This window comes from Perognathus longimembris, chromosome 2 (assembly GCF_023159225.1).
Source record: "Perognathus longimembris pacificus isolate PPM17 chromosome 2, ASM2315922v1, whole genome shotgun sequence".
NCBI classification, from domain to species: domain Eukaryota; kingdom Metazoa; phylum Chordata; class Mammalia; order Rodentia; family Heteromyidae; genus Perognathus; species Perognathus longimembris.
The window spans coordinates 102761079-102776133 of NC_063162.1; the positions used below are offsets into that span (position 1 = coordinate 102761079).

A 15055-nucleotide genomic window follows, 5' to 3' on the forward strand; every position below is an offset into this window, starting at 1 on the left:
AAAGGATTAAAAAATGATGAAGGTCATGACATAGTTTTCCCTTTATATCAAATCTCACATGGAGTGGGAGCTTTTGGAGGATAAATTGATTCAATATGAATTTCTTTTCACCAGAACCTCTGAAGAGAAAGCCTAATGAATTCTTGAAAAAGAATTTGTTTGATTCTTGCATTCTGAAGCATAGTGCTGGTAGTTAACATTTTAAGTAGAAGATTTTGAATGAGTACAATTGGAACACAAATTTCCAGTTGATTTGGAGCTGGGTAAAGGTCTCCTGTCTAAACTGTGGTTTCCTTTCTATGCCTGTGTTAGCCTTTCTTGTCACTGTGGCAGAATACTTAACTGGCACAATTTCAAGCAAGTGATTTATTTTGGCTCATAGTTTTAGAAGTTTTAGTCTATACTCTTTGGCTCCATTGATTCTGGGCTTATGGTGACACAGAACATCATAGTAGAACAGCATTTGCCAGAGGAGGTTCTTAAATCCAGACAGCTTCTCAGCAGAGGGAAAGATACTAGGAACCAGGTCTAACCGCATCCCCAGTGACTTACTTCCTCTAACTAGGCTGTACCTCCTAAAGTTTCTGTCCTGTTTCTCCCCAAAGATAGTGCCATTAGCTGGGGACCAAGTGATTAACACATGACCTGGTTGGTATGGGAAATTTTTAGTAACAATACCCATTCATGGTATTAGAAGAGTACATTAGATTAGATTACATACATTAGATTAGAATTACAGGTATTCTTCTAATCCTTTGGCTATCTGCAACTATGGGTACACACGTGAAACTATAGATTAGAGAGCTGTACATTGGATGTGGTAGTGTTGGATGCTATATTACTCTGAAGAGTAGGATTAGCTGAGTACCTTTACCCCAGTCCCCAGTTCAAGTGATCCACAAGTTGCATCTTGTGGTTGGTGTAGTTTGGCTAAAGTTTTTTTTTTTTTGTTGTTGTTTTTTGCCAGTCCTGGGGCTTGGACTCAAGGCCTGAGCACTGTCCCTGGCCTCTTTTTGCTTAAGGCTAGCACTCTGTCACTTGAGCCACAGTGCCACTTCTGGCCATTTTCTGTATATCTGGTGCCTAGGAATCGAACCCAGGGCTTCATGTATACAAGGTGAGCACTTTATCACTAGGTCATATTCCCAGCCCTGTTGGCTAAATAATTTGAAGTGAGATAATGTTTTTTTCTGCCTGAAAGAAATTTGAGTTTCAGAAACTTGAGAGATTAGATCAGTTTAGTGGGGTTTGGTATATCATTGTGAATATTAGTCCTGGTGCCAAGTTTTGGGTCTGCTGCTTGTTATAAGCTGATGACTTCAGACGTATTTATAGCCTCATTTTTTTTGATGTGTGTTGTAGCTGGGTGCTGGTGGCTTACACCTGTAATCCTAGCTACTCATGCTGAGATCTGAGGATTGTGGTTTGAAGCCTGCTCAGGCAGGAAAATCTGTGAGACTTATTTATCTCTAATAATCTACTCAGAAAAAGTTGAAAGTGGTACTATGCAAGTGGTAGTGTGCTAGCCTTGAGCAAAAGAAGCTTAGAGATAGAGCCCAGGCCCTTAATTCAAGCTCCAGGGTGGACACATACAAACAAAAGTGTGTTTTATTGTGTTGTGTATGGTTTTTCTTTTTGGCCAGTCCTGGGCCTTGGACTCAGGGCCTGAGCACTGTCCCTGGCTTCTACCCGCTCAAGGCTAGCACTCTGCCACCTGAGCCACAGTGCCCCTTCTGGCCATTTTCCATATATGTGGTGCTGGGGAATCGAACCGAGAGCTTCATGTGTAGGAGGCAAGCGCTCTTGCCATTAGGCCATATTCCCAGCCCTGTGTTGTGTATGTTTTAAACAAAGTCATGCAATGTAGTGTCCAGGCTAGTCTCAAGCTCATAATCCTCCTGAGTGTTGAGATTACAAATGTGTTCCACCACACCTAAGTCCTAATAGTGTTCTTAGGAAGTAAAGCTTATCAAATAAATGTGGTTGCCATCAAAATGCAAAGCAAGAGTTATTGTTGTTGCTGTAATGTAAAGGGTCCTGGAATACCTATGTTTTGTGTGTGATAGTTGTAGATCTAATCAGTAGGGAAAGAATCAAGTAAGCACTCAAAGAGCAGTAGATGGACTATGTAATCTTTCTTTCTTTCTTTCTTTTTTTCCTTTGCCAGTCCTGGGCCTTGGACTCAGGGCCTGAGCACTGTCCCTGGCTTCTTTTTGCTCAAGGATAGCACTCTGCCACTTGAGCCACAGCACCACTTCTGGCCATTTTCTATATATGTGGTGCTGGGGAATTGAACCCAGGGGTTCATGTATATGAGGCAAGCATTCTTTTTTTTGGCCAGTCCTGGGACTTGGACTCAGGGCCTGAGCACTGTCCCTGGCTTCTTCCCGCTCAAAGCTAGCACTCTGCCACCTGAGCCACAGCGCCCCTTCTGGCCGTTTTCCATATATGTGGTGCTGGAGAATCGAACCCAGGGCTTCATGTATGCGAGGCAAGCACTCTTGCCACTAGGCCATATTCCCAGCCCGAGGCAAGCATTCTTACCACTAGGCCATATTCCCAGCCCAAGGACTATGTAATCTTAATGTAAGCTTCCTGAACATTTAGGTGCCATAGATAGTTTAAGGAAACCATATGTACAGTGTGAGAAACAAGTTATTTATAGTTTTCTCAGCAGGTTCAGATCAACCAATTTGATAATGCACACACAGAGCAGCATAAGGCAAGTCTGACAATAACAAAGTTACCATTTCAGTCAGTGGATATTGCTACAGAAGTAGGCTCCAAGTTTCATTTCTTAGGCCCTGAAACAGCTGAGCAGTGTCTGTGATGAAGCTTTTAATTGATGTGTACTTGTGGGACTCTGAAAAACAAACAACTCCCCTGTCCCCTAACAAGAATAATTTGGACTATTATGTTCTTTTTACATTTACATCTAGTCAAAGTAAGTGTTTCAATCCAGAATTCCTTAAATAAGATTTGGATTATCTTTCAGCTATCACTATATATAACTCTGTACTTGATCATTCTTTAAAGCCTTGATAGTTGAGGTTTGTCTGTATTTCAGAAGAGAAAATAAAAGATCATGTCATGAGAGCAGTGGGAAAATGAGGAGATAGCTGGACAATTATTTTAGAATAAATGGTTTCATTTTGGGCTTGGCAAATCTTTCAATTAATCTTCTGGTTAAATATTTCTAAATCATGAAGTTTTCATGTATATAATACATGATATGTGCAGATATAGTGTAATAAAATAGACACCTGCATATCTTCTTCTTAACTCAAGAAATGGAATGCTATGAATAGTGTAAATACTCATCCAAATTTCAGACAGGCTAGAGAAAAAGAAAATGATGAGTATCTCATATGAGTGAAGAAACACATTGACTAGTGCATTTAACTTCAAATTAAAGAACATTAAGGGGCTGGGAATGTGGCTTAGTGGTAGAGTGCTTGCCTAGCATCCACAAAGCCCTGGATTCAATTCCTCAGTACCACATTAACAGAAAAAGCCAGAAGTGGTGCTGTGGCTCAAAAGGTAGAGTGCTAGCCTTAAGCAAAAAGAAGTGAGGGACAGTGTTCAGGCCCTGAGTTCAAGCCCCAGGACTGACAAAAAAAAAAAAAAAAGAACATCGAACAATTTTGTTATTAAAATAGATACTAGAATAGATACTAAAATAGAGACTAGATTTAGAAAGGAAAAGACTAGAATTAATGCTTTTGAGACATCTTTTTCCCATTTCTCTATTATAGTAGCTGTTTTGTGGTATGCATTTGTTCTTGTGTGAGTGCCTAGACATTTGACTCTAGGATCTTAAGCAATTTTCCTCCTCTAATGAACTTATTTTAGCAAAAGATGTGTGCACAGTTTGTCTTAAAGAGTGGGTTTTTATCTTATATTCTCATCAGTAAGACATTTAAGTTTTACGAGTATACTCATTTCATAGTAGAGAATTGGTATTTTGGGGGCCGCTTAATTAATACCTATGATTTTACATAGTGTGTGTGTGTGTGTGTGCACGCACACGCGTGCAAGCGCATACTGCCTGCTTCTGGGCTTGAACTCAAGGCCTGGGCACTGTCCCTGAGCTTTTGTGCTTAAGGCTACTGTGCTACCACTTGAGCCACAGCTCCATTTCTGGCTGATTTTTTTGGGGGGGTGGGTGGAGGTGTGGGAGAAGTAATTGGAGATAAGGGTCTCATGGACTTTCCCTCCTGGGCTGGCTTCAAACCATAATCCTCAGATCTCAGCCTCCTGAATAGCCAGGATTACAGATGTGAGCCACTGCTGCCTGGCTACATGGCTGTTTTTGAGTTTGCTGACTTATTTTTGGTAATTTTGTTTTAAGAGCCTGCTGTGGATAGAAGTAGGGAATAGACTGAGTTTAGTTTTGAAAGCTAGCCTTTTTAGAAATGCCAATTATACAACCTCCATATGACTCCCATTTTTTATGAGAGTACAAGAGTCAGAAAAATTTAGTTGTTCTTTTTTCCTTCAGTATTACACTCTCAAACTCCCAACAGAACATTGCTTTGACCTTGATTAAACTGTGAATTTTACTTGAAAGTGAAAATTGGCATTTTGGAGCCTATTTATAATGGTGTGATGGCAGTCTTTTTTTCAGTGTTGTTTGGAAACCATGTAATAAGAGGGACATATTTTAAATGGGGCATCCTTTAGTTTTAACATTAAAATATTTTAATTACATAAACAATACCTGTAAAATAAAATAAATCAAGATGTATAATCCTTCAGACCATAATTATTCATGTTACATCCTTAGAAGTAAGTAAAATCTTTCTCTAATATTTGGAATAGCCATCCTTTACATTTTATGCACAAAAACTTACTTGCAAAATTATTTGCAAAATACCTATGACAGAAGTGTTATTGTATTAGTGGTAGTATTCTGCAAGCTTCAGTTTTTTCTTTAGTAAGATATATGTTTTAGCTACCAGATATCTTGGATCCTCATAATTTCTTCAAATGTTGTATATTATAAATGTATATAGTTCATTAGACATTGGGTTGTTATCTGTTGTTTGTTGGGTACAGTACTACAGTGAACATCTTTGTGGAATTCTCCTAAGACCTGTAATTGTTTTTCCAGAGTAAATTTTTTTCTTTTTTTTTTTGCCAGTCTTGGGGCTTTATCTCAGGGCTTAAGTACTGTCCCTGGCTTCTTTTTGCTCAAGGCTAGCATTCTACCATTTGAGCCACAGTACCACTTCTGGCTTTTCCTATATATTGTGGTGCTGAGGAATCAAACCGAGGGATTCATGTATATGAGGCAAGCACTCTACCACTAGGCCATATTCTCAGCCCTAGGGTAAATGTTGTAAAAGTGAGATTGCTAGAATATATATCTAGCATTCTCCACACTGAGAATAGTGCTTGCTAATTAATTGTGCATTTATAAAACAATTATACATTTATAATACTGGTAGATAGGAAGTTAACAAGACAAGAGGGTAGTGTAAAAACATTAATTCTCCCCACTGGTTGTGCATCAGAATTACCAATAGGACTTTTAGGTATCACCACTCCGAGAGTGATTTTTCAGTCTGCATTTGTATTAGTGCAACTGACCATTAGAATGAAGTTGTTAAACACAAAGGATACATGCTGTGGCTTTATTAGAATGCCTCAGTTTTACCTACTGCCTAAATTTTCCCTAAAATTTAATCAGATATAGCAGAAACTTTGATTAGACTGGTTTTTTTGTTTGTTTGTTTGTTTTTTTTTGTACAATCCTGGAGCTTGAACTCAGGGCCTGAGCACTGTCCCTGGCTTCTTTTTGCTCAAGGCTAGCACTGTGCCACTTGAGCCATAGTGCCACTTCTGGTCTTTTCTATATATGTGGTGATGAGGAATTGAAACCAGGGCTTCATGTATACAAGGCAAGCACTCTTGCCACTAGGCCATATTCTCAGCCCTGATTAGACTCTTTTTTATTTTTGGCTAGTCCTGGGCCTTGGACTCAGGGTCTGAGCACTGTCCCTGGCTTCCTTTTTGCTCAAGGCTAGCACTCTGCCACTTGAGCCACAGCGCCACTTCTGGCCGTTTTCTGTATATGTGGTGCTGGGGAATCGAACCCAGGGCCTCATGTATACGAGGCAAGCTCTCTTGCCACTAGGCCATATCCCCAGCCCCTGATTAGACTCTTAATGACTTAATCCCTTCATGCTTTTAGGAATGTTAATGTCTAATATATGATTAAGATTGATAGAGGCAACAGGTGGAATGGGTCACATCTGCAATCCTAGCTAGTTGGGTAGTGGAGATGGTGAGAATCACAGTTTGCGGCTAGCTCCGGCAAAAAATTTGTGAGACTTTGTCTCAATCAGTACAAAGCTGGGTGTGGTCATGAATGCTTTTCATCTTAGCTATATGGGAAACATAAATAGGGGTTTTGGTCTAGGCCAGCCCAGGCAAAAAGCATGACTCTTACTGGAAAAAAAGATAAGCAAAGGGGGCGTAGAAGTGTAGTTCAGTTATTAGGGTGCTTACCTAGCAAGTCTGAGGCCCTGATTCAATCCCCCACCCCTTCCCCCCCCCTTTTTTTTTGAGAAAGAAGTGATAAGATTATAATGGTAGTCTAAATAAGACTAGATTTGTAGAATCACTTTTTTAACAGAATTTTGTTACATATCTCAGAAAGGCATTATTCATTGTATAGTACAAGCTGGCCAGAAACTTACCATCTTCTTATCAGTCTCTTCCTGAGTGCTGGGATGTGTACCCATGTACTATACCTTTTGAGAAATCCTTTAAGCTTTCTGCTATTAAAAAATTTGAGGATACATAGGGGGAAAGGGAAAGGGGGAGGAGTGGGGGGGGGTATGAGGGACAAGGTAAAAAACAGTACAAGAAATGTATCCAATGCCTAACGTATGAAACTGTAACCTCTCTGTACATAAGTTTGATAATAAAAATTTGAAAAAAAAAATCTGAGGATATTTGAAAGTAAGGACATGTATAGATTATGAATGCTGAGAGCCCAAACTCTATGCATAGATCACATAGTTTCAGATCTTCTCTCTGCTATAGTAGCTCTTTGAAACTTGGCAAGTTATTTACAACCTCTTGATGTCTCTGTTTCTCTATTTGAGGATATTGATAAAACTGTATTAGGGTATTTTGCCTTGGTAAAGTCACATAAGATTCTAGCAAAAATTTAGAGGAGAAGCTGGGTGTGGCTGTTCAATCACCTGTAAAATGTAGCAGGTTGAATTGTAGCAGGAGGATTGTCATTTCAAAGCCATTCTGAGCTATGATTCAACACAACACTAACATGAAAGGAGCCAGGTGCACATGGCTCACTCCTGTAATCTTATATACACTCAGGAGGATGAGACCTGGAAGATCAAGGCTCAAAGACACCCCATCTGAAAAGTACTTGAAACTCCATCTCCAGGTAATTAGCGCAGTGCTGACTGGAAGTGTGACTCAAGTAGTAGACTCTCAAGTAGTAGAATCAACTGTGAGCAAGAAAGAATTTGAGAACCTGAGTTCAAACCATGTTACTGACACCAAAAAACAAAACAAACAAAATAACAAGTTTGGATTTCCTGTTTAAGTACTATGTACACCAAGACAATAAAGTAGGCCCTGTCTTGCTAGACCATTTTATAACATTTTGTAAAAGCAACATAACTTGGAAGTAGATTTTACTATTGCTTGCTACTGCGAAAGATTTTTATAGAAATAAGGGACAACTGATGCTTGAGGTGAGAATTTTAGGATTTAACAAATGAGAGAAGTGATAATTGGCAAAGCTCCTGAAGGGTACTGTGTAGGTGTATGGACACAAAATGAATTATGATGAATTGACAAATCTATAAATAGTTCCATGAAGTTCATTATTTTTCTTCCTACATAAAATCTTAGGAATTTGCATCAGGTTTTTTTTCACATATATATATATATATTGGCCAGTCCTGGGCCTTGGACTCAGGGCCTGAGCACTGTCCCTGGCTTCCTTTTGCTCAAGGCTAGAACTCTGCCACTTGAGCTACAGCGCCACTTCTGGCCGTTTAGTATATATGTGGTGCTGGGGAATTGAACCCAGGGCTTCATGTATACGAGGCAAGCACTCTTGCCACTAGGCCATATCCCCAGCCTAAATATTATAATTTTGAGTGACTTCTACTTTCAGAGCTTCAGTTTACAAACAGGCACGTTAAATGGGAATTGTATGAAGTAACTTCCTTCTTCCAATTGTTGTAAGGATTAAATTTGTTCATGTAAGGGACTTCAACCTGGTGATTGAAGTGAAATGAATCATCTTACATGTTGTGTTTACTCTGTCCCTTGTTCAGGGTAGAACCTAGCTTGGTATTTACTGGTGCTGAGGAAATACAGAAGGATGGAAAAATTAGACTATATTTCATTAATTTCTTTCCCTAAGGTTTGAAGCTAATGTGAGTTGGGATTTAGGGACACTGAACAAGCTTATTTTTGACATGGCTTGTGTGTGTATTATGTAAATTTATATGTAAATAGTCTTGTACAAAATTTTTTTCTAACTCTCTTTTTGTGAGTGTGTATGTGCCTGTCCTGGGGCAGGTGCTGTGTCACTGGTGCCAATCTCCCATCCTTTCTTTGCTCTACTTATTTTTAAGGTAGAGTCCATGTTCTGCCTGGGCTAGACTCAGATGGAAATCTTTTACCTTTGGCTTCCTGCATAACTAGGATGACAGCATGCACTGCTGTACCCAGATTATTTGTTAGGATGGATTGTCTAATATTTTGCTCTGGCTGGTTGTGTGTGTGTGTGTGTGTGTGTGTGTGTGTGTGTGTGTGTCTGTGTCTGTGTCTGTCTGTCTGTCTGTCTCCCAATTTCTGCCTCCTCAGTTGCTATTTATTTTGGGGGACAGAATTGGGATGACAATGAAATTAATTTTTTAGACGTCAAGACCAACGTGCTGGAGAATCTTACGTTAGGTCTGGCCACTCATCACCAATAGACATGGTGAAGGACAGAGAAAAATTGATTATATGTGGCCATGGGAAGACAGCGCTCTAGTATTGGCTTTGGACCAAAAAAGAATTGGGGATGGAGTGATAAAGGTTAAAACAATTCCAGATTACTGGTGTGGCCTAGATGACCATAATATCAATCTTTGTTTTTGGAGGAGTTCCTTTGTCTTGGGGAGGTTATCCTTCACCCAAGGAGAGGAGAAGCAGTATCCTGCCTGGTGGGCTCTTCTCATCAAGATTGCAAGAAAGCATTGCCTGTTTGAGGGGCACTTTGCTTGCCTTTTTCACAAGTTGCTTACTGGTCAATCTTCCTGCAGGCTAAGGTGATTATAAAGTGATTGCAGGAGGGAATGGCTTAAAGAGCACAGATGCAAAGTGTGAGTGCTGAGTGTCCAGCATTTAGTTAATTCACATGCCCAGCAAAAGAATCTTTTAAGTTACCCTTTAAAATTCACATACAGTTTATTATTTGCCTTTATAGTTATAAGGGGTAGATCACTGGTAAAAGTCCTACAGATATCATCAGTATTAAAAAAAAAAAGAGCTAGGTAAAAAATAAGCCCGTGAAACATCTATAATTATGAACGTGGTAAAACAAAAACATTGGAAGAACAAATAATAGCTGGGTGTGGTGATGCATGCCTATAGATCCTTTCCCTTTACTCTGGAGACTAAGACAGTAGAATTGCTTTAGCCCAAGAGTTTAGGATCAGCCTGGGAAAAATAGGAAGACACTATATGAGGGTGCTTAACTAATTAGTTAAATTTTTGTGGTAGTATGTACTAAGGCGTGATCTTGGGGTCTATACTATCTGCTTTTAAAGAAAAAGCCAGGTCCTATGGCCTCAGTTCTATCATCCTAGCTATTTGGCCAGGTGGAAATTTGAGGAATCACATTTTGTGGTCAGCCACAGCAAAAAGAAGTTTGAGAAACTCCATCCCAATCAGTGGCTGGTCACAGTGGTATGTAGCCATTATCCCCAGCAGCCTAGGACTCCAGGTATACAGTGACCCTATCTGGAAAATAACTAATGCAAAAAGGGGCTGTAGATGGGGCTCATGTGGAGATAGAGCACTTCAGGTAGTGGCCCTGAATTTAAGACTCAGTACCACCAATAAAACTCCTCTAACGTTACATAGAAATAAAAATAAAATGATAATGAAATCTAACCACAGCCATAAGGAAAGTATGGTCTTCAGGTGGGAATAGAAATGAGATGATGAGGGCAGTGTTAAAGGCTTGAAAGATGTACTGTCAAGTATATTTAAGCATTTGTTAATTGTAGCAGTGTGGTTAGAGAGCCCTGAGAATCCAGATAAAGATTGAAAGGAAACAATCTGAAGGGCTTTTTGAAGTAATTATTGTTCTAAAATTATAAATGGAGACTATGAATCTTTGAATTAATAGGTAGTTGCAAGGTTGTAAAACTACTGCTTTGGAGGAAGGAATGGTAGTAAAGGATCTTCTTAAAATTGTGGGGGCAGGGTGGGATACATGACTTTAAAATAAATGTTCTTATGAAAGCCTTCTGAATCAGTATATACCAATCCACATGTTAAAGTAAGTTCTAGAAGAGTGCATTCAGAATGCTGTTACAAAGCATAATAGAGGAAAATAGGATGAAGATTTGAAAAAGTCATGTGTAGGAAAGGCTAAATAAATAGGAAGACTAGAAATAAAATGATTGACTATTTGTACAAAAATACAGTATCCTAAATACTCCCATGTTTCAATAACAGTTGGCTAACTGGGAAGAAATATTTACAGTATGTCCCTCAAGTACGGCCATGGGGGAAGGTGACTTAGAAGATACAGTGGTTCAGAAGACCATGGATTGAGGATTCCTAGGTCCTTAACTCATTATTTTAGGTAGTTACATCAATATGCACATCAGAGTTCCTCGGGATTATGGTGTGTGTGTGTGTGTTAAGGAAGGGAGAGATAGAGCTTTAACATTGTGAATTTCTTTTGTTTTTACTTTTTTAATCTTTAGTTGTATGAATGAGCTGCCATTTAACACAGTGGTTTATGAATGCAATGCATTTTGATCAGTGTCACCAGCGATAGTTTCTTAATGAAGGTGGGGAGGAACCAAACCCAGGAACGGTGTAGATATGGAGGAGTACTGTAGATAGAATAACATAGATCTCATAGGATATGCTATTGACATGGTGTTTGTCACCATTTCTGAATTCTTCACTTTTTCAGGAAATATAAATAAACCTTACTGAAGAAAATGTGGAAGTGTTATTATTGGAAACCTTTTTGTGTACTAACAGAATCTTTTTTGGCTATAAAATGGTTTATAGTTTGAAGTTTTCTTCCTAATGTTTACAAGAAGGGTAGACTTGATTAGAAGTGTTTAATCTTAGGGTTTTTCATTCTTTTCATGTATGTGTGCTGGTGTTGAGGCTTGAATTCAGGGCCTGAGTGCTGCTCTTGAGCTTTTGTGCTGAAGACATATGTTCTATCACTTGAACCATAGCTCCACTTCTTACTTTTTGGTATTTAATTGAAGATAGGGCTCTCACAGGCTTTCTGGCCCAGGCTGGCTATAAACTCTGATCCTCAGGTCTCAGCCTCCTATGTAGCTAGGTTTATAGGCATGAGCCACTGGTACCCGACAGGGCTTTTTCATCTTGGCAGCACTGAAATTCCTTTTTTAAAAATTCAGTTGTTTTAAATTTCTGCTGCATAATAGCTTCGACTGCCTGAGAGTTTTTGGATATCACATTACCTTCTCTCCCATCCAAACTTGGTCTGTATTCTGTGGGCTACAGAAAGTCAGCCCAAATTCAACTTTTGATTTGAGGATTGTCTTAAAAAACAGCTATTTAGGGGGCTGGGGATATGGCCTAGTGGCAAGAGTGCCTGCTTCATATACATGAAGCCCTGGGTTCGATTCCCCAGCACCACATATACAGAAAATGGCCAGAAGTGGCGCTGTGACTCAAGTGGCAGAGTGCTAGCCTTGAGCAAAAGGAAGCCAGGGACAGTGCTCAGGCCCTGAGTTCAAGCCCAGGACTGGCAAAAAACAAACAAACAAACAAAAAACAAAAAAAAAACAGCTATTTAGGTGGGATAAACACTAAGTGCTTGCAGCATTGTTGACTTTATGTAAACTATGAACTCTGGAGTACAAAGCTTGTTATTTTTTAAAGAGTCATGATAAAGGTAGATTCAAATATAGTCTCATTAATGAAGCAGCTAGATAAACTCAGAATATTTTAATTCTCTATAAAGGAAACCTGAGGTAAAGATCACAGATTGGCACTTGTTTGTTTATTGTGCCAGGGGCTTGAACTCAAAGCCTGGGTGGGTACTTTCACTTTTTCTGTGCTCAAGGTTAGTGTTCTGCCACTTGAGTGATAGATCTACTTTCTAGCTGTTTGATGGTTAATTGAAAATAAGAGTTTCTCAGACATCCCTGCCTTGGCTGGCTTCGAACTTAGTCTCTTGCAGAGCTAGGATTATAGGTGTGAGCCACTGGCACCTAGCTCATAGTGATTTTTTTTTTAAATACATGTTTAGTTGATGATAAAGAGAAAGATTAAAGTATGGAAAATCTATCTAAATTGGACAGATTTCATGTCCACAGTAACCTGTTACATATGTATTTATTGGGGCAATACTGTCCTTTGCTAGGCATTGATAGAGAATTTATCACATGCCAAAAAGAAATATTGGACTTTTCATAGACTATTTTTTTAAATCTTCATATCAGCTTTTCCAGTAGGAATTGTTACTCCCCCATTTTACAGGAGAATAAAAGAGGCTTTGTAGAGTGTTAAGTAATTTCTCTTAAGGTCACATGACTATTAAAATGATGGAGATTCATCATTAGGATGGTTCATGCCTGTAATCCTACCTACTTAGAAGGCTGAGATCAGAGGATCCAGGTTAGAAGCCAGCCTTGGCAGATAAATCCAAGAGACTGTCTTATCTCCAGTTAACTAACAAAAAAGCCAGAACTGGAGGTGTGGCTCAAATGGGAGAGACCAGTGTTGAGCAAAAAAGCTAAGCAAGAGTGTGAGGCCTTGAGTTCAAGCCACAGAACTGGCCCACCACCCAAAAAGGGGTGGAGGGGACTTTTTTTTTGTGGGTTATGGGGCTTGAATTCTGGGCCTGGGTGTTGTCCCTGAGCTCTTCTGCTCTAGGCTAGTGTGCTACCACTTGAGCCATAGCACAGCACCGCTTCCGATTTTCTGGTGGTTAATTGGAGATAAGAGTCTCATGGACTTCTTGCCCCAGCTGGCTTTGAACCACAACCCTCAGATCTCAGCCTCCTGAGTAGCGAGGATTACAGGGGTGAGCCACCAGTGCCCACCAACGCCCAGAGAGGACTTCATTTCTAAATCCAAAGCAGGGCTCTAGCTTTCTAACATTGTTTGAAATGGGGTGGGTCATTTACTGAATACCAACTGTGTCACTTTTGCCACTCTCTCTAATTCACCTCCGAATTCTCAAGGTAAGTTATTATTTTCATCTCAGTTGTTACCTATTTTATGACATCCATTGGATGAAGTTACAAGCTTGAACAATTTGGAGAATCCATTATTTTAATAATTTTGACAGAATATTATTATACACAAGTATAGCATTTTATACTAGTTTTTCTGTCTCTTTTTTTTACTATTTGTTTTGATTTCTGTAATCAGCATTCTTAAGGATATTATTTTACCCCTCAGAATAAAAATTTAAGGTGCTATTGAGGTCTGGTATAAAATCTTGACTGTGACTATTTTATTTTTATATATAAACTTTTTATTATGAAATCTTTAATTTTTAAAATCCAGTTTGAAATACTTTTTAGGAATAGGAAATAGCTTCATAATGTAATAATAGGATTGTGTTTTATTCATTTAAAATTATGTGCTTTATACAAGTGATTGGTATTTTAAAGGAAGGGTGTTATATTTCTTTCTTTTCTTTCTCCCTCTATTATTACCCTTCTAGTCTGCTATCTTCTTTCCAAATTGGTGCCAGCAATTATTTTTTAATTAAATTGAACTGACGCTTACATTTTTGTTTAGGTGCCATTGCCAGTCCTTTCCTAAAAGGACAAGAATATTATCTCTCTCTCTATTCGGTAACTGGGTGTTGCTGTTCACTTGTACTGTACTGTGAAGGAGGAGGCGGAAATTAAGGTGTAAAACAAGTAGTCTTTTTCTAAAGGAAATAGAAAGTAGATACTAAGCATTTAATTAATAGCAATCAAGAAATTATAACAAGGGTTAAGCATGTTTTAATGGTTAATTTTGGGTCCTGGTTTAATATTTCATTTTAAGTGACAAAAATGATTCACTGAGCCATATTTTTTAAGGCTAGTGAAAGAGAAGCAGCCAAGGGTTGCCTATTTGCTCATTGAAGACTGAAATATTATTATGTAGGCTTCTCAAATTATGTATTATATTGAATTCTGATATTAGCATTTTCTTGTTTGTGTTTTAATTTGCCAAATTTAAATCCTTCTTGTAGAACTATGCTAGTTCTACCTTAAAAAAAAAGAACACCCCTCTGCTTAAAAAGAAATGGTACTTCCTGCTTTCATAAACAGTCATGTGCATAGTTTAGCAAGGCCTGATGCCTCTGGAGCTTTTTCCCTTTATAGCACCATTGAATCCCAGTCTTAACAGTAGTACTGTGAATCTTGTGGCCTCATTCTGAACAAAAGGGATTAGGAAAGAAAAATCTCTTGATATAAAGCTTAGAAGCAAGGGCAGGCAATCTTGGTTGTGAATATTTTCTGATTTTTCCAGAAATCAAGCAGAAGATTGAGCTGCTGATGTCAGTTAACTCTGAGAAGTCGTCCTCTTCAGAAAGGTACAGCTACATCTCTTGCATGAACAATTAATGGTGTAGCATTGCTAAGAAACAGGACTTTTTTTTCTCTTCAAGTTTGCTGTTTAATGTATTGTATTGCATGCTGTATTGTGCTGTATTGAAGATGTGTATTTGGTAAGCAGTTCGGCTTTTGTAAAGGGTAATTGATTAAAAAAAAAAACAAAAAACAGTGAAGTCTGAGCAGCTGCAGCATGCACACACCATAACACAGTGGACTGCTGGTTC

The 15055-nt window shown here is 38.8% G+C and overlaps 1 protein-coding gene across 7 annotated transcripts in view; it reads left to right on the plus strand.

Moving 5' to 3' along the window:
- Srpk2 (SRSF protein kinase 2) overlaps window positions 1-15055 on the plus strand; it is a 191658-nt gene that overhangs the window by 58571 nt on the left and 118032 nt on the right. For 3 of the 7 annotated variants that reach the window (XM_048339833.1, XM_048339836.1, XM_048339837.1), the window contains exon 3: window positions 14746-14809. The exons of the other annotated variants lie outside the window; for them this stretch is intronic. In XM_048339833.1, the coding sequence (XP_048195790.1) occupies window positions 14746-14809 (64 nt within the window). The remainder of the gene's footprint in view (window positions 1-14745; window positions 14810-15055) is intronic. 7 annotated transcript variants of the gene reach the window in all.